The sequence below is a fragment of the Epinephelus moara genome, chromosome 17, assembly GCF_006386435.1.
Source record: "Epinephelus moara isolate mb chromosome 17, YSFRI_EMoa_1.0, whole genome shotgun sequence".
Classification (NCBI taxonomy): Eukaryota; Metazoa; Chordata; class Actinopteri; order Perciformes; family Serranidae; genus Epinephelus; species Epinephelus moara.
In genome coordinates, this window is record NC_065522.1 from 4,746,555 (window position 1) to 4,764,771 (window position 18,217).

Genomic DNA, 18,217 nt, shown 5'->3' on the forward strand with positions numbered 1-18,217 from the left:
TTTGTGAAGATTATCTTGCTGAACAAAACGTGTATCATAAATGCTTGTTTGCTACAGAGCTTATGTTCTGTAATAATCCAATATCCAATGGAAAAATGCCACAGGCTTTTGACAAGGGAACTAGGGAAATGCTAACTTTCACACCGGGCTACAGAAAAACATCATCTCTGTAGCGCTCTATAGAGTTTGGACTTCTGAGGAAACATTAGGGGCTGGAACCCCAAAAAGACATCCCCCTTGCTCTGCCTATGCTCGATAGAATAAACCCTAAAGACTCTGAAGATCTTCTAAGGTTTCATCTAGCTCAAGTATCTCATCTATGGAGCCATGGATTGGCACGTAACCTTGCATGAATGTTCAGCATTACCAGGCGATGAATCCTACCAACTTTAGTATTCTCAGGTCATAATTTCCAATTGTCCAGTACTTTGTTTTATGAACAAGTGCCTAATGACAATTCCCATAAGCCTCAACGGTACTTTATGCTTAATGCTAATTTGCAAATGTTAGCATGTTAACATGCTAAACTAAGATTGTGAACCAGTGGGTATTATACTTGCCAAACACCAGGATATTTGCATTGTCATGGTGAACACAATAGCAATCACTAACCACCACCATTTTTATACTGACTTCACCTTGTCTGGTAACAATCCTAAAGAAACTTTGAATCAGTCTTACAATTTTGTTTTTAGGCTCTGAAGCCCCATTCAAAAGGATTTTCTTCTCTAGATGAGGTTTGAGCGCAATTTTTTTAAAGAGTAGCTCAGTCTGTAGTCTGTTTAAGTCCGGCAGGGACCACGGTATGGAGTGGGGACTGGTAGCGGGAGAGGAGCAAGTTCAACCAACCACAGAACATTTTCACACTAAACACAGCTTTACAGCTTCATTATGATGGCAATGTGAAGCCATGTGACCGTGGTGTAGTTTATTTATAGCCTAACATTAGCTTTTGCCTCTGGTGATCTCATTTACACTTCAAAAATGAAAAAGGTGGTGTTAATTTGTGAAGATTATCTTGCTGAACAAAACGTGTAAGTACCATAAATGTTAGTTTGCCACAGAGCTTATTTACTGTAATGATCCAAAACCCAGTTGTAAAATCATACCCCATAGGCTTTTTGATGAGGAAACCAGGGCACCGCTAACTTCACTACTCTACAGGTGTTATTTCAGTCTGGACCTAATGGGTGAAGTGACCAACAGTGGCAGTACTGGCAAGTCAAAAAGAAACAAAAAACAAAAAACAGGTACCTGTGGGGAAGTTTTCCTCGCATGCTGACGCAGTTCCCTTTAGACTTGCAGCATCTCTGGAGAAACCACGCACTGTTGAGAACATGAAGACACTGATGTAACCAAAATTGCAGGTGGCTTATTTTTATTTAAGGCACTATGACAGAACTCATGTGCCATTTCCTTCCAATACAGGAAAGAAACAGAAAAGCAAAAAGAAATGCACACCATGGACTCTGCAGGTACCGTTTGAACAGAACCTAACAATTTCTGACATTGTGAAGTTCTCTAAATGCTCCAGTGCTGCTCAGATCAGACTGTGGTTGTGTTGGGCAGCCTCCAGGTGTGTCTATGAATTAAACACTAATACTCCACTAATTAACCCATCAACAATTATGTAATGTAGGTATTCTAATGGGATTTTGGAAGTTATTGCGTACTGTTACTTGACTGTGGTCTTTTGAGTTTCACTGTACAGAATGATGTACTGTAGAAGGAATAATACCTGCACACACATGTCCGTGTGTGCAAAATAAGTGCAATAGGGCAATGTGCAATTTACACCAGCACTTTACAAACTTGTGAATTAGCACTTTGTAACGGGCAATGTGCAATTCTCTTCTTGTATATCTTAACACTCAAGCACTTTAGCACTTAAGCACTTTTACACCTAAATCCAACTTTCTATGGTCACTTAATTGCTGGTCTGTCATCAGTAACTTGGTTTATTGTTTAATGTTTTTTTTTAGTCCTACTGTACTTTCTATTATTACTGTTTTATTGATGTATATGGCCTTGTTGTCCTGTTGTTTGTTGCTGTCCTGTTTTTATGTGTTTGGCATTAATTGCCGCAGGGACGAAAGATGGAAATTAGCCACTGGCTACAATCTTGCATATTTACACTTGTGTGTTCATCAATATGTACTGTCCCTGTTTAAAAAAAAAAAAAAAAGTCAAAGTCAAATGTTAAAGGGGCTCTATGCAAAATTAAGAGCGTATGACTTGTCTGGACATGGTTCTCAACACGGAGATACTCTACTATATCTTAATATAGCAATTAGTGGTGTACTGCTATATTAATGCTCTGAATGTTGCATACAGATAATTTAAATCCCAGTTTAACTCCTGGACATATACAGCAGGATTTCTGACATCACAACCAGTGTTGGGCAGTAACCCGATTTTAGTTCAGTTAGGACCACTTTCGTCGAAGACAATTTTATTTCCATTTGCAGTATTATATTTGGTGGCATGGTTCTGTTCTGGGGCCTCTCTGCCCTTCCATGCACCCCTGTGGAAAGCCTTAAAGCAGAGAAAGCACATATCTCTGCCCTTCCATGTGCAAACAAGGAAAGACTGAGGCAGAGAGAGCAAACCTCCCTGCCCCTCCATGCAGCAGCAAAGACCCCCCCGGGAACCAATCAGAGCAAGCATCAGTGACAAACAGAAATGGCACTGATAAGTCAGACACAACATGAAAAGGAGGAGCTGGGGTGGAGGCAGGTTGCAAAGCGGCTTGCAGAGGAAGCAGCAACAGTAGGCAGGCTACAGCAGTTTAAACAAGGTGCCCTGAGTGACAAAGCAGCAGTTTAGAAGATGGAAACGCTTACCTTAGCGACTGGGAATATTCCCATTACTTTGATTTTGTTGGGAGGAAACACAACAAGAACACTGTTGCTGCAAGTAGTCATACTAAAACTCTTTCCACTGTAGATAACATCGGCACGTCATTGGTGTCAGCCGATACTGGCTTGAAAATGAACTATTGGAATCGGCCATCATGCTGATAATATCAGCACGTCATCTGTATCGGCCAATATTGGCTTAAAAATGAACTATCAGAACTGGCCAATATACTTTTTCTTAATTTGCACAATGAATAAATATTACATAAATTAAAAAGTATTGTATGTCATGTCTCCATCTGCTGGTGGGCCATCATGATAAGAGTATGCATGCATAATATGATGTTAAATCCACTACAGAAGAGACTTTATGATCACTATAGTTAGGTAGGGGAAAAGTGGATATATCGATATTGGTTATCAGTCAAATGAGTTGTTGCATATTGGATATCGGCAAAAAATTCAATATCATGCATCCCTAGTCCGAAACACTTGTTATAACTGACAGCACAACAATGTGAAGCTCCAGGAAATACATCCCACCAAAGGTGAACCCTTCTTAGCCACAGAGGTCGGCTGTAGTGCTAAACAACCAAAACCAGGTTTTACTCATGGGCAGCTGCAGGATGCAAAGAAGTAATGAAGTATATGGATGGATATGTTGTGGATGAAATGTTACCCCATAACTGACTCTCCATGTTTTAGGCAGAACCTTAGGAAAATACAGGTCACAGACAGCTGTTACCACTTAATTAAATCAAATTACCACTTTAATGGGGTGTAACGAAAAAGTAATATAACGAGAAATGTAACGAATTACTGTTGGCAGGGAGCGATCAGTAACATCATGTTATTACTTTTTTAAGAGTGATGCATAATGAGTAGTGGAAATCACTGGAGGATCCACAATACGATATTATCATGATGCTTAAGTCACGATTAGCAATTTTAAATATGTTGTGATATGCTGAGTATTGCGATAAAACATACTGCAATATATAACCTTTTTCAATTGTAAATTATGTCTCCAAAGGAAAACTTGGTCAACATTAGTTTTACTTAATAAGAAAAAGTTTTCAGTCATTTTTGCAGCANAGTTTTCAGTATTTTTTGCAGCAGCAGCAAGATGTATCTGGTTGGACTGAAAAAACAATTGGTTATATTATTCTCGTATTGGACTGAAAAAACAATTGGTTATATTATTCTCGTAGGCTACAAATTTATATTATAAAAAAATCTAAATTTGGTCCTGTGTGACATTATAATATTGCCACACAAAAATATTGCAACACCATGCTGTATCGATTTTTTTCCCCGCACCATTCAGGAGTGGCTTTCATTTTGGTCCATTTTAAATGGTGTTACCGATTAAAAACAAACAAAAAAACGAATTTAAGCACAGGAGATAAATGTAACCCATCAGTGTATCCATATTGCCCAATTCAAACAAAATATCATACAGACAAAAATTATAATAAAGGCTAACATCATTTAGGCTCATTTCTTCCACTAAATAATTTTGAATAGTAGGCTACATAAAGTTTTTAATCAGTTGGCATATTGTCAGAATTTTATCACATTGCTCTGGCTTTGAACTTCCTATTATAGACCTACGGAGACAGCCTACCCGTTCTGCTGTGTCGGTTTGATTTCTCCGCCACCTCCCGGTGCTGCTCGCCCTCTGGAGAGATTTTTCTCCGGTTCCCACGACTGCCGGCGTCTCGGTCCCACCTGGCTGACATGTCCAATACAACTGTCCAGTGTCCCCGTTCCCCTGTGATCAGTCAACACCTCACCATCCTCACATGCTTCTGCCAGCAAAAGTTGTGCGCCAGTACAAGAGACAGGAGTGTCAGACTCACCACAGTACCTGACTCGGCGGTTCCTTTCAAAATAAAAGTCCTACAGTATTTACAAAAACTTCACGACCTTGACTGACCTGTAGAGGAATGGTTTGCTTTTTTTTTTTAACTGTGTCTAATGAAAATTAATGCACACTGAGGTCAAAACTAACAGAAAGGTTCCTTGCTTTGACAGAAGAGGTTAGCAACTTATTTCTGAAAAGGAGATTGTTTAAATATATTGTTGGAATTCATATTTGAATAAACCTTTGGATAACGTGCATTGCTGAATATGGTCTTTGTATTCTAATGCTATGCTGGTTAATAGAGTCTGTTTTGTTATAATTAGCCAATGAAAAAAGACAAACTGAATGATACCTCTTTAAAACAGTATGAACCTAGAGAAGATTCAATTTATTTAAATGACTAATAATGATAATAATAATAATAATAATAATAATAACAACAACCATTCATGCTCACATTCACACCTATGGCCAATTTAGAGTCAATATTGACCTAACCTGCATGTTTTTAGACTGTGGGAGGAAGCCTGAGTACCCTCAGAAAACCCACGCTGACACGGGGAGAACAAGCAGGCTCCACATAGAGGGGGTCCCCCACCCCGGTTTTTGAGCCCCCCAACCCTGGGTTCATACCAGGACCCCTTTTGCTGTGAGGCCACAATGCTAACCGCTGCACCATAATAATAATAATAATAATATTAATATTAATATACTACTAATGATGATAATGATGATGATAATTATTATTATTATTGTTATTATTATTCAGTGGGCTATTTAGGATGTCTTATGAAAAAAAAACCCTACATTTAAACAAGTTAACAGTTGACTAAACATTTTGGATACTTAGACTCAGTATTTTTTTGTATTTAAATAAATATATTTTTATGAATGTTATTATTAGATTAGATTTTTTTCTGTTACTACCTCTGTTCTAGATTCTGGACCCCTCTCTTTTAGCATCTGTGTCACACGTCTTGCGTCAATGTGAGTCGCACTTGCGCAAAAAGGTCCGCCATCTTGAACAGCTACCTATGGTTACACTGCTTGGACAAACCACATGTCACGATCTGAGTTTCAACCATGGACGTGAGTTACGCAATTTTTCACAGCATGAGTTGCTAAAGAAAATTTTTTGGTTCATGTTCAAAAATTATAAGAGTAGTGTTAAAAATATAAAAGTTTACAAACTTTAAGTATCTGCTTGAGCATTCATTCTGGAAAAACACTACCACAAATATACAGAATAGCCAATAAACACTAATGTGATAAAAAGTCACGACTCACATCATGTACTGACAGCCTGGCCCACAATGGTTTTAAGTTGCAAATTGTTGTATTGTGGCTGGAGTGATCCCATCACAAGATGGTCTCTTGTTTATATCACTTTTATTTGATTTATCTAAGCTTATCATGATCATGAATCTGTGTATGTAAAATTACTATTTGTATTATTCATTTGGAGGAAGATGTGGAGTTGTAATTGAGAAACAGCTCGATTCAATTAATATTATTATTTGTTCTTGAAGTTGATTAATATTTATTTATTTGTTCATTCATTTATTCACATTTTATCATATTTTAATTGTTAACATATTGCTGTATATATTATTGTTATTTGTGATTGTCTTATATTGTTACTTTTTTATTTGGGGGTTGCACTGCTGGAAGTCTCTTTTATGGTGTTAATTATTTTTTAATTTGATTTTTATTTGTTTATTCATATCTTTATAACTGTTTGTTTATTTATTTTTTTATACAGAATATAGAAAATATACAAAAGTGTTTGTCAATTACAATCAATTACAAAGATGGTGCTCTTATTTTGAAATTACACTAAATTAATTTCCTGTAGTACTCCGGTGAGTTTGACTCAAACTCTTTATGCTAATGACAGGCCTGAACCCTTATCACATTTATTCTGTTTGTTATTGCTGGTTTACTTTACATTCATGCTGCAGGTTGTGTCTTTCAATTCAAATAACAAGATCCTGTCTTTACTTTTTGTGAGGTTCAAGTATGAAAAGTTCTTACAATCTCTCCTCAAAATTCAAGTGTGCACTTTTCAAGTTAATAATCACTCACTGAACAAATAAAGCTCCTTCCATTACCAAATCACTAATGGGACAGAGGGGGGACACAGGCCAACATTTCATTCACGCTGTTACATAAAGGCCAGCTAGACTTGTTTCCCAGATATAACCAAAGAACTCTGGTACTTTCTCACAGACATACACCCCTTCTATCCTAAATGTTTCCCCAAAGTTTCCCCCTGTGTTTGGTTGTGTGGGTGTGGGTGAGTATTTGATCCAGAGTGTGTGTTTTCCCTCAAACATCCCAGGAACAGACTCAGCATTTCCTTTTCTCCAGTCAGTTCCTCTGTCAGCTCAGAATCACAGCCGTGCAGTGTTGTTCTTTAACGGAGAAACACTCAGGAATTTATAACAGTGAGAATCACAAGATACGTGATGGCTCAGCACTTAGTTATACACATTCTGCAAGTCTGGTGTCATATACTCATTTTATTACATTTTTACTCCACACACAGTAGCTGTCAGATGACCAGGTGGTGTAAAGTACAAGAGTCTTTAGTCTTATATGTGAGTGTGAAACCCTGAAAGCAGCTTCCAGAATTTGCTGGAATTTGTTGTTTGATGTTCCCCGTGCCGCTGGCTGCAGCACAAACCCAAAGCATGATCAATACACCCCCATGCTTAACAGCTGGACAGGTGTTCTTTTCATAAAATTCTGAATCCTTTTTTTCTCCAAACACACCTTTGCTCATTGTATCGAAAAAAAAAAAAGTATTTTAACTTCAGCAGTCCACAGGACTTGTTTCCAAAAAGCATCCGGCTTGTTTAGATGTTCCTTTGCAAACTTCTGATCCTGAACTTTGTGGCGAGGACACAGAAAAGGTTTTCTTCTGATGACTTTTCCATGAAGGTCATATTTGTGCAGGTGTCTCTGCACAGTAGAACAGTGCACCACCACTCCAGAATCTGATCAATCTTCCTGCAGGTCTTTTGCGGCCAAATGGGGTTTAATTTGCCTTTCTAACAATCCTATCAGCAGCTCTCTCTGCAAGTTTTCTTGGTCGCCCAGACCTCAACTTCACCTCCACAGTTCTTGTTAACTGCCATTTCTTGATTACATTATGAACTGAGGAAACAGCTACCTACAAACACTTTGCTATCTTCTTATAATCCTTATCTGCTTTGTGGGCATCAGTTATTTTAGTTTCTGACTCTTTTGTTCAGACTTGGCAGGCACAATGTGCAGGTAGTGTAATGTGGGTTTATCAAAGTCTTCTCAATGCAAATAACTTCCTGTTTGCATGTGCTGGCAAAAGGCTAAGATAAGAGTGGAGTTTGTGGGCAGTACAGTAAAGCCAGAGCAACAATCTAAAAGCGGCTAAAAAGCTCTTTAAAAGTGAAGTAAAGTTAAGAGTTGGTGATGATTGCCAATGGGCTTGTCACTATCAGCAACACCTGTCTCATGTTGTGTTCACAGCAAGCATCGATAAAACACCAAAACAAGTGAATTACATGTAAAGTCAGTGTAAAAATGTGATTAGACATGAAGCTGGGTGGTGCAATAGATGCAATGGACACAACACAAATGACGTGAAATATGCGAAGTAAGCAGCGTGAATGATGCGAGTAGCGCGATTTTGCATCATAGGCTTGTTCATGAGAGTTGTACAAAAATAATCAAGTGTGTTTTTAAATTTAATTGTAACCAGAACCGTAACCCTTTACATAAGGGTTTATATTGTAAGTTGTGACTAATGGCTTCATTAATGCTTAATAGTAGCCTACATGAGTTGCTTTATAGATTAGTTACGCCATTAAAAAGTAAACGTTTGGGGTGCCAAGTTGATTTGTCAGACAGTTTGAGGACAGCGATGACCGCACCTGCAACTGGAGTCCTGATCCGGCACTCCATACCAGTTGGGGGCGGTAATGCGCCATTACATTGTTTGCTAACTGCCATAATAGGTCATGAAGAAGAACAAGACGAATAATCAAAAAGAAGAAGAAGGGAAAACCCAAACATACTTGAGAACTCTTGGAAACCAAAAGAAACCATAGCTTCGCAGAAACGAGCCTGTCTCCTGAACTCCACGGCGCGTTCATGGAGCCTCCCGGGTCAGCGAACCGAGCCGACGGTGATTTCCTGGAGCTGGAGCCCGACGAGGAGCTGCTCTGCTCGGTCAGCGACATCACCGAGCACCTCGGCAGAAACATCACCGTGGTGCTGGAGACAGCGCTTTCTGAGATCCGCAAAATGGTCAGCATCAGGATACGAGTGCTGAAAATGGAGCTACGCGAGAAAAGCGAGGAAATTGAAGTGCTAAAGGCGAGACTAGAGACAGTTCAGAGGGATGGTAGGGACCCTTTCCCCGGCGTTCCCACCATGGAGCCGTCTGCAGATGCTGGCTTCAAGAAACATGACTTCAGCTCCGGCAACAAACACAATAGTGTCGACCCCAGGAGAGCCAAGGCTGTCATGCCTGGTGTGAAGAAGGAGAATATAGATGCTATTTGCGACTATCTGATGAAAGACAAGAACTCGAGAGGGTGTGCTGAAATGGACGGAGACCAGAGTAGCCAAGCCAGCGGCGACAGGGAGGCTCGCCAAGATCCGGACCCGCAATCCCTCAACCTGTGGTCAGACAGCGGCATGGCTGGCTCCGGGCCCGGGCACGGAGACTCCGAGTCTACCACAGATGACCTTTTCAGTATGCTCCCCTCTGGCAGTAAACGGATGTATGACTACGAATGGATAGCACCAATGGAGTATTCTTCAGACCTGAAAGGTAACCACACAGGTGTGTGTGTGTGTGTGTGTGTGTGTGTGTGTGTGAGTGAGTGAGTGTGAGTGACATGCACTGTGTAAAGCTATGGGGTCCATTACTGCCAGCAAAATTGATATAAAGTAAGAATGATAACAAATACAAATACTTTTGCCAAGTGGTATTGTAGATAATAAGTCAAAAGTTTGACATTCTAAGATAAAATTTGGAATAAGTCAAAAAAGGGGGAATGTTGGTGCACTGGTTAGCACTGTCACCCCACAGTGCTTGGTTCTGGATTTGAACTGGCCAGCTGCAACCTTTCTGGTTCCCCTTTTCAACCAAATTATGTCTCTGGCCAGTTGCACAAAATGCCCCAAGTTTTTCCCCTAAGTATTACACTTTTTAGGCTTAATTTTGTCTCAGCTGAGGGACTTACTTGAGGGTGTTGCACAGAATTCCTTAAAAAAGTTTCCTAAGTTATTTACGGCATTAAAAGAGATACTGTACAGTTTCCATGGAGACTGTTTGCTTGCACAAGTTCTAGTGATACCTGTTATCACCTCACCTGTTATTGTCTCACAGGGTAGGTCTATAAATAGTGAAGAAAAGAAGATAAGAAAAGAAAATTGTTCAGAGGAGGAAAATGTCAATAATTCTGGACAAAGATAGTAAAATAACGCACACACAAAATAAATGCATCATAAACTGAGGGCATTGCACATTGCACAGTGGAAGTAAACAGTAGTAGAAACTAGGGTTGCAACGGTATTCGATTTTCATCGTACAATTAACCGTATCAGAAAGTATCGTGGTTTCACGGTATAGCAATATACGGTATTACACAATTATAATAATTATTATCAAATAAAAAAACAGTTAAAGGAATGAAAACAAAGGTGGTTTTTTTGGTTGAACAAAGGCTTTATTACTATAACTGAAACCCTTTTTTTTCATTGAAGTATGTGTCTCCCTTTTTAAAATAAATAAAATATAGGCAAGTTGAGATTGTTTTGTCTGGTTGCATTTTATTTTTGAATTACCATAGATGAGCAAATGTACAAGAAATGATAACCATCAATTTTCATACCATGATATACCTCAAAACAGGTATACTAATGCAACCCTAGTAGCAAGATGACATCTTGCATTAGCCTACCTGCGTATTTTTGTTCTGTTAATACAGATATTTGGTTTTACCCAATCATGGACCAACAATTAGCCTAGTGAAACCACTGCACGCTCTCTTTTTCTGATGATTTCTCACTTACTGTCTCTGTTGTTGCCTTCTCCATCTTCTCTTTCCAACTTGTAGAATAGGACATGGCCACTGAAATCGTCACAGCTCGCACTTCACGTTGAGCAAAACCTGTTGTATTAAGTTTTAGCTGGGAACTATGGACAGGGTAAAAAAATTATACAGCGTTGTATCGTGACATTTTGTGTAGCAATACTGTATTGATACACAGATGCCAAGTATCAAACTTCTATTATATACATTATTATTTTTTTGTAAATACAACTTTTGGTACTAGAATAATAAAATTAATTGCTTTTTCAGTCCACTAAATGGTGCTGATGTTTTTTCCCTGGTGAGGTCAGCAGAGGTCTCCGTCAGTGGCATTTGGCAGGAAATTAAAAAAGAGAATAGAGGGACCGGAGAAAGAAATCAGAAATGCACCGTCAATGTTTAGATCACACTTCTGGACTTATTTTGGGTTTTTTAACACTGAAGGAAAGGAGGACTTGGATATGACACATGCGATTTTCAAGTAGTGATATATGACAATAAAATACAAATAAACATGGGGGCTCACCTCACGCTTCATCCAGACATAGCGTTTAGCTGCTAACGCTAAGCCCGCTTTGCAGAAAAATCAATCAACACTGGACACACTTAACTTAAAAAAACTACCATCCAACTCTGAGAGAGCTCAGAAAACAACACAGTCCATCACCTACTTCATGTGCAAAGATCCGCGTCCATACAGCGTTGTTGAAAACAAAGGCTTTTGTTACATGCTAAAACACAGGAACCCAGGTATGTTACTCTGCCCTGACGTTTTTTAACCGACACAGCTGTACCCAAGCTCTACAAAGAAGGGAAGAATAAAGTTGAGGAATCTTTGAGTACAGCAGGTACATAGATACATAGATTTTATGATGGTGTTGGTCAGTTTGTCTTTTTTTTTTCCCAGTCATGAAGGATCCCGATTGTGAGAGCAACCTGACCGGTGAGACAGAGGATGATGATGAGGATGAGTTGTCGAGGAGGGAGGGAGGTGGACTGGAGCAGGCCCAGGCCCCGCTCTCACACGTCCAGCCCTCTGAGTTCTCCATGGAGCCCCAGAGCTCTCCAGGGGAGGGAGGGAGTCCACTGGAGGGCAGCACAGACAGGCCTGTGGCAGGTGGGTAAGACTGGGTAGAAGGAAAAGGAATGATTGGGAGAATTACAAACACAGGACAGACTGTGCAATAAACTTTAAAGATAAATTGATAAATGTTGGTGTAAGCTGGAACAGGATCAATGACGGTCACAACAGGTCATGAAGCCAGTGTCATGTATCAGCTGTAAGCTTCAAAGCTGCACTAAGGCTCACCCTAATATTGATATCAACACTGTTTGGATATGCTGAAAACTATATCCTTTTTTACAACACAGTAACCATTACCCTGCACTTTTATTCATGTATTGTGCCATCATTTTCAACTTGCACCTCCCTTTATTCTACATGCATATATTTTTTCCCAGTTTCAATTTAGATTAGCAAGGCTGCAGAATGAGAGCGCAGGACTATTGTATGTTCTGTGGTTCTGATTGGTTGTTTTATTGATTTTTATTTGTTCCACAAATCATGTTCAGCATCAGCATAGATAGTAACTAAGGGTGTCAGTTTCAGATTATTTTGCTTTTGATAGCCCAACACCCATGAAGCACCCACTCACTGGTTAATCTTTTCAGAAAAAAAGGCAAAATGGTGTGAAATACAAGAGGTCATTCCTGTTAGGCCAGCACTCTATTGACTTAGTGAGCGTTAGTACCGCATTTAAAAGCGCTATCCACTTAGAGGTGCTGAAATTTCAATGTTTTGTGATGTAAATGTTTTGCCTTTTATTTTGTTTTCTGTTGGCTTTGCTGAACGACAGCCAGCTAGCTGTGTTAACATGCGGAAAACATAGTGCCCACTGTCCACCCTTTGGTCCCCATTGGTTAGCTAAGGTTAGCCTTGGCCGCTCTGCACTGTGCACCAGGTAAATATTCTTGACCATTAAGTGATTACTGGTTAACATCTCTAATAGTAACCTTGAAATATTTTTCAACTTAATATTATGTATACGGTTTATTTATTTACCTAGTTTACTGTACCTCTTTGGCACAAGCATTTTTTTCAGGGATTCAGTTCTATCTCATCTTATAATTTAATGAATATGAAATAACAACTTTAGAAAACTAGAACAAGCATAATTTGTGAATAAGTGTCAGCAGTTCTGTCTTTAAAAATCTAACTTTGTCTTTGGAAAGAAATTCTGTAATTTTACAGAAGACAGTTCTGATGACAAAAATTACTTAAAATATAAAATTATGTTCTTTTATTACACAGCATTCATTCAGCAGCAGATGATGATGATTTGTTTAATTTGAATCCATTGTGACCTTTAAGTCACATGACTGACTGATTAATTGTATATACAAGTACCAAAAACAACCTCAGACACAACCCTGATGAAAGCAAGATGGCTGACAGTGTATGTTGAATAGAGCATGGTGGACTGGCCAACAGTTGTCTGATACCGGTTTGACAGTTTGCTATCATTTAGGCATTAATGAAATGAAGTGTGTTTGTGGTTTCAGGCCAGCAGTTTCCCGGCCACACCTACATCTGCTCTCTGTGTGGAACCTTCTGCCCTGACTCTGTGTTCCTAGAGGAACATGTCAAACTGATACACTCAGACTCTGCTGGTGCCCAGGCTCTCCAGGCTCTGCAGTCCACCTGCTCAACTGCACCTGCCATGGGTGATGGCAGCAGTGACTCCAGGAGGGGCGGAGGGGTGCACAACGAAGATGGCACAGGAGTAGGGGCTGGTTCGGGGCGGGGAGGGGGGCATGTGAAAAAGGAGATTAAAATCGAGGGGGGGTACGAGTGCGGGGACTGTGGCCGCCATTTTAACTACCTTGGCAATCTGCGACAGCACCAGCGTATCCACACTGGAGAGAAGCCCTTCATGTGTCCAGAGTGCGGGGAGAGGTTCCGCCACGCGGCCCGTTTAAAAAGCCACAGGCTGGTGCACAGCGGGGCCCAGAGCCCCTTCCCCTGCCCTCAGTGTGGTAAAGGTTTCTCAGTGCTATCAGGACTCAAGAGACACCAGCGGGTGCACACTGGCGAAAGCCCGTATGCCTGTCCACAATGCGGCAGGCGCTTTAAAGAGCTGGGGAACCTGTACACCCACCAGAGGATCCACAGTGGGGCCACGCCCTACTGCTGCCAGCAGTGTGGGCGCAGCTTCCGCCACCTGGGAACTTACAAGAGCCACCGCTGCACCCCCGCACAGTAACCTGTCCGGCTGCTACGCTTTCTAATACCTAGAAATTTCAAGTGTATGTCAAAGACAGGACATGGTGCTGACTCTAAGGTGTGTGTCTGTTGACACTGAGGGAGGTGCTGGTCATGTGGAGAACGGGGCTGGTATCCTGAGATGCTGCCCAAGCTTTCGTGTTATGTCACATTTATGACATTTCACATCTGCGTCAGACATCAAGAAAAGCTGCATCATTGAGCTTAAGTTCATTCTTGACCTTGGAAACAGTAGTTTGATAAAATGTCAACTCAACGTCTACATCGATTGCATCACATAGACTGCATCTGAAATTCCATATTAACATGCTGTTTAGTATGTATGTGAGGTTTTTTTAGTGTGTCTGAAACCTTAGTATGAAACCAGTAGTATGTGAATTGCATACTATTTCCAGTGAAACATTGCAGTATCTAAACAGTGGAAACTAAGCCGGCATAAGTATCCCACAGTACAATGCGATATCGATATCAACATACATAACAGCAGACAGCCACCAAGGCAGCTCTGTAACAAGTAATAAATACCTCTAACCTATAACTTTGGTCATGAGACCGGTGCCTGATGTGCAATTTAGGAAACACCATATGAAGAATTGTGGTAGGGATACCACTACAAATGAAAGACATATTACTTGATAATTGAGCTTTGTTATGGTTTGGGCTTTGGCGTGTGGTGTGGCTTCATGGATGTTGATCGTTCAATCCACCCCTTGAATCCAGACTGAAATATCTCAAACTATTTGGATGATGTGCCATAAAATTTGTTACGTGCATTAACATTAGCTGTACTTGCTAAACATCTGCTTGTAGTGGGGCTTTGTATCGGCAGGAATCCAATATGTATTATGATACAGAAGTTACGATTGAATATATTGCTATTTTTATGCCTCATTATGTTTTCGGGTTGTTTGTAAGTCCGTCCGTCCTATTCTCATGAACACGATATCTCAAGAATTCATTTATTAATTCATTTTCCATAACCACTTATCTTGTTAGGGGTCGCAGGGGGGCTGGAGCCTATTCCAGCCGACATTGGGTGAGAGGCAGGGTACACCCTGGACAGGTGGCCAGACTATCACAGAGCTGATACATAAGGACAGATAACCATTCACGCTCACATTCACACCCACGGCCAATTTAGAGTCATCCATCAACCTAAACTAGGTTGGATTAGATTAAGTTAGGTTTTCTCAAGAATGCCTTCAGGAAATTTCTTCACATATGACTTAAATGTCTATTTGGACTCAACGATAAACTGGTTTGATTTTGGTCAAGGTCACTGTGACCTATGTCATTCTTGTGAATGCGATATTTTAAAGTCTGCACGAATAATTTTTTTCAAATTTGGCACTAACGTCCACTTGGCTTTAGAGATGATGAAGGAACTGATTAAAATTTGGTAGTCAAAGGTCAAGGTCACTGTAACCTTGTGTCCGTGTTATTCTCATAAACACAATATTTCAAGATGGCCTCGAGCGAACTTCCACGATTATGACAAAATTTCACAAAAATTGCGGCAGCATCACTGCCTTGTGGGCATACATCCCCAAGGCTAAATTCTAGTTTTAAAATCTAATTTTAGGAAAACTTTTAGAGTAAAAACAACACACAACTATATCCAGCCACAACAGAGGCATGTTTATTTGTAGTTATCACAGTCCCCTTAACATCCGACATCATAGCACTACATTTAAGGCAATCTGAGAAAAGGAATTAACATTAGCCTCTATCTGTAAAAAAAAGAATAAGAGTGCTGTCAGGGTTCTTTAGGTAAACAAATTAAGAAAAAAAAAAATTTAAACAATTAAAAATCAGTAGTGTGTTTAAAAAATCGATACATTATCACAAAACATAATATCAAACCTTTTTTTAAACCCCTACATTATAGCATTCTGATGTTAGCGTGCTAATTTACGCATCATCTGGCTATGCAGATGTCTGTTTGCCTGTTGCTTGCATTTGCTAACAGCACAAGTAATGTTGTCCCTGCAGATGTGATGAAAAACCAAAAGCTCAGGAAGTTCATCAAACTTGCAAATGGCAATAGAGCTGAGGTGTACACAGGTTAACCATGGTTACACTTGTCTCCAACTGACAAGAAGGCTCTTAGGGAGTGGCATGGTAATTACACCTCAGTGCAATATACTACTGTTTATGTACACAAAAGTATGAACAATGATGGTCAATGTTGTATACAACACATGGTGTAGTATACAAACATGTAGAGCATAGCATGTGATTTAGGAAGCAGCAGTTGACTCCTCATCAGCAAGTGGAATTTGCTAATTTTTTGTCGAACTGTAGTAGTTAAAATTCTTTCATTTTCTGAGGACTTTAAAACTTCTTGTTTGTTTTAGTAGAAAATTAGCAAGTTTATTCTTGACCTAAAAACCAGTACAGAAACATCCATGACAACAGAGCAACCTCCATCCACTGATGGAGACTGCTCTGCTAGTAACCTTGGGCTTAGATTGTTGAGTTAAAAAGCTGTATCAGAGGCCATCAGGCACCACATGGAGCATGTTAAGAGGTGACATTGTACTGGATGGCATCAGTGCAGAGGCTCATGAAAGGACTATCAGTAGTTTAGCATGTTTTAGCCCATTTACTATAATTTGTATGATCTTTAAAGCAGTGGCTCTTAAACTTTTTTAATAATGCTCCCTTTTTGAAATATTTGTACAGCTCAGTACTCCCTGACCAGTGCAAAGATTGCATTGAAAACAGGAATATTGAATATAAAGTATCAAACTTTTACCCTTTTAAATTGAACTTTATTATGGTATAATTGTTTTAGGAATTAAGCATGACTGATACTTTTGAAATTAACATATTAAAAAAATCTTACCTACCCCCTGCAGAACTCCAAAGTACCCCTAAGGGTACCTATACTCTTATATTTGAAAAACACTGCTTTAAAGGATAATTCCTGTTTATACAACATGGGTTTGTGGTATTGTCCATCATTTCTCTCAGTAATGATTTTGCACTAATTGACTCACTGTGCTCAAGTCCAATGGGGCAAGAAGCACAGCAGATGACCAGACAGGCTGGAGACAAACCCCCTGATCAGTTACATTTATTTAGACTAAAAGAGGATGGTAAACATTGGTAAAAATCTGTCGCAGGTTACAGAGACACTCCTGCTTCAACTTTGACCTGCTGTACTTACTGTAGTTGTGTACACAGTGTTTCAATGCAGTGAATTATTAGTGCTCACTCACCTTCATTTGACCTCCAAATAAAGTGTTTTAGATAATGTGGATACACTGTTGGCTACTTACTCAAGGTGTAAATAACCGTAATTATCCTGTAACATGTTTTCGGAAGCATATGGCAGCATATTTCAGCATGAAAATCACATTGATCAGACTTGAAAGGTGGTTTGAGATAGGTAATCAATCAAAGCAAACATGGCTAGAGGTAGGAGGGAGAAGAGTGTTCCGTTTATTTATAAGAAAGTTCATGTATTTTCGGGGGGGTGAGATGAGATACAGCAGAGTTAGTCTAAAGAAAACTAAAACTGCACCAATATGGCAACATTTTGGATTTGAAACTGACGAAAGAGGTGTTCTAGCTGGCTGCAAACACGTTGTGCCATTTTGAGCTGAACCTTTGTTGGACGCCTTGCTTCTAGCTGTTTCCATTGCTCACTTTGAAAGCACCGCCTTGGTGTGTTGAAATAAGTAATTATCTGTACAGTAACTTCTTATTTCACTACAAAAAACAAAATAAGGGGGCAGCTTGCTGGAGGGAGATCGCCAGGGAGCTATAAATTTTTGGTAAACGACCATCGCTGTTAACAATCTACTTGCTGTTGGCTATAGTCTATGGGTCTCATTCATGAAACGTTAGCAGAACAAATTTGTATGTAAACTGTTTACAGCAGGAAATGTACGTGTATTTCAGCATTCATCAATATTTTAGTAACTAAAGTAGGTACTAACAAAATCTACACCTTCTGAAGTGCCTGTGTAAATAAGGAATACACATAAATATTGCTTGTCATTTTTAGAAATTACAAGTTTAATTTGTATTGTGCTCTGTTATGTTCACAATACACAGACACTTTTGAAACACATAAGTTAAACATGACAAAAGTTTAGAAATATAACATTTAGCT

The 18,217-nt window shown here is 39.6% G+C and overlaps 2 protein-coding genes across 3 annotated transcripts in view; one reads left to right on the forward strand and one right to left on the reverse strand.

The window, feature by feature from the left end:
- LOC126404262 (SH3 domain and tetratricopeptide repeat-containing protein 1) overlaps positions 1-4,700 on the reverse strand; it is a 34,346-nt gene extending 29,646 nt beyond the window's left edge. For both annotated transcript variants that reach the window (XM_050067353.1, XM_050067354.1), the window contains exons 1-2: positions 4,486-4,700; positions 1,255-1,326 (exon numbers count right to left, since the gene is read on the reverse strand). In XM_050067353.1, the coding sequence (XP_049923310.1) occupies positions 1,255-1,326; positions 4,486-4,600 (187 nt within the window). In that variant the 5' untranslated portion in view covers positions 4,601-4,700. The remainder of the gene's footprint in view (positions 1-1,254; positions 1,327-4,485) is intronic.
- A 3,929-nt stretch (positions 4,701-8,629) lies between these two features.
- znf16l (zinc finger protein 16 like) lies at positions 8,630-17,356 on the forward strand. Its single transcript, XM_050068037.1, has 4 exons — positions 8,630-8,684; positions 8,789-9,544; positions 11,719-11,928; positions 13,374-17,356. The coding sequence occupies exons 1-4, from the start codon at positions 8,630-8,632 to the stop codon at positions 14,072-14,074; spliced, it is 1,722 nt and encodes a 573-aa protein (XP_049923994.1). The 3' UTR covers positions 14,075-17,356.
- Positions 17,357-18,217: the final 861 nt, after the last annotated feature.

Excerpts from the sequence above, each read along its gene's own strand:
- znf16l (XM_050068037.1), top strand. The coding sequence starts at position 8,630 with ATGACCGCACCTGCAACTGGAGTCCTGATCCGGCACTCCATACCAGTT. Across the intron at positions 9,545-11,718 it reads GTATTCTTCAGACCTGAAAG|TCATGAAGGATCCCGATTGT; the intron begins GTAACCACACAG and ends TTTTTTTCCCAG. Across the intron at positions 11,929-13,373 it reads CACAGACAGGCCTGTGGCAG|GCCAGCAGTTTCCCGGCCAC; the intron begins GTGGGTAAGACT and ends TTGTGGTTTCAG.